We start from the raw sequence: 1,185 nt of genomic DNA, 5'->3' as shown, positions 1-1,185 counted from the left end.
TTTAGTTCTAGAGTGAAAATACAATAATTTATGATCTCTTTGGTTACCAAATTTACTTCCAGATACATAAACTATCATGAAATAAAAAAAGCACTTAATATAACTGAGCAAGTGGTTGAACCTGTTCCTGCAGAAAAAGATGATGACGGCGACACAGCTGATGAAGGATGTAGCACAGCCCACAGAGGAAATGGCAGACAGGGCCAGTAGGTGGCGCACTGGTTTAAGCTCCATTTGCTGAAAGAAAACAGTGCAATGAGAAGAACATCAGGGTGTTTGTAAGACAAAAAAAGCAAAGTAGGTCAATGTTAAAAGATAAGGAAACTAAAACAAGAGTTGTTTTATTTTATCTTAAAGATCATTACGAGCATCAAGCCTCACCACCAGCACTGAGAAGTAAGTCAGATGGTCACACTCGCACACCGTGTGCTTCGCTCCTTTCCGTTTTGTCATGCATCCATCCACCAACCAGTTCACCTTCAAGGGATCTGCACCAGGAAACAAAACCCCATGAAAACACTGTGCTGAATTAAAGCAAAAAGGTTTCATGACTGTAAAATAAAGACTTCCAACCTTTCAGAGTGTCCCAGGAAACACATTTCCTTTTATAGTTCCACTGAAAAAAAATAACAATAATTTATTCAGAGAGAGAAAACCTGGATGTTTGACTGTAACACCAACTGCTGCAGCAGAAATAAACTGTTTCTTGACACCATTTCTGGTAGAGATAGCGTGCTTTGCCGCAATATGTCACCTGCAGACATTTGGGTTAGCGAGATATGAGAGCAGCTCAGAAACCTACAGGTGGTTTTTGTGTGTTCTCTAAGGAGCTCTGTGTGATAAACAAAAGGGTGGAACTGTGTGAAAAGATCACTGACACCCCCCCCATCCTCCCAACCACTGACATAAAGTAATTAAAGTGAACAATGAGTGTTTATAGTAAGACGACATTTTACAGCCGCTGACCTGAAGCTAATTCTACAGAGACCAAAACATAAAATACAAATAAAGGTTTTCAGTTTACAAATCAAAACATTAAAACTGTGATATTCAAAATACGGCTGCAACTAACAAGTATTTTGCAATTTGATTAATCTGTCGATTATTTTTCTGATTAAATGCACACTATGCAACATTTTTCAGTTAATTAATGTGTTCCATAACGTTTTGGATGATTAAATGAGT

The 1,185-nt window shown here is 38.1% G+C and overlaps 1 protein-coding gene across 1 annotated transcript in view; it reads right to left on the bottom strand.

Moving 5' to 3' along the window:
- LOC107096029 (adhesion G-protein coupled receptor G5-like) overlaps positions 1-1,185 on the bottom strand; it is a 50,494-nt gene that overhangs the window by 5,353 nt on the left and 43,956 nt on the right. Inside the window, exons 11-13 of the mRNA XM_015392483.1 lie at positions 574-616; positions 382-488; positions 122-237 (exon numbers count right to left, since the gene is read on the bottom strand). Coding sequence (XP_015247969.1) covers positions 122-237; positions 382-488; positions 574-616 — 266 coding nt within the window. The remainder of the gene's footprint in view (positions 1-121; positions 238-381; positions 489-573; positions 617-1,185) is intronic.

The sequence above is a fragment of the Cyprinodon variegatus genome, unplaced genomic scaffold (genome assembly GCF_000732505.1).
Source record: "Cyprinodon variegatus isolate N-32 unplaced genomic scaffold, C_variegatus-1.0 Scaffold593, whole genome shotgun sequence".
Classification (NCBI taxonomy): domain Eukaryota; kingdom Metazoa; phylum Chordata; class Actinopteri; order Cyprinodontiformes; family Cyprinodontidae; genus Cyprinodon; species Cyprinodon variegatus.
Note: the sequence above shows the minus strand (reverse complement) of the source record. Positions and strands in the feature narration are given on the sequence as shown.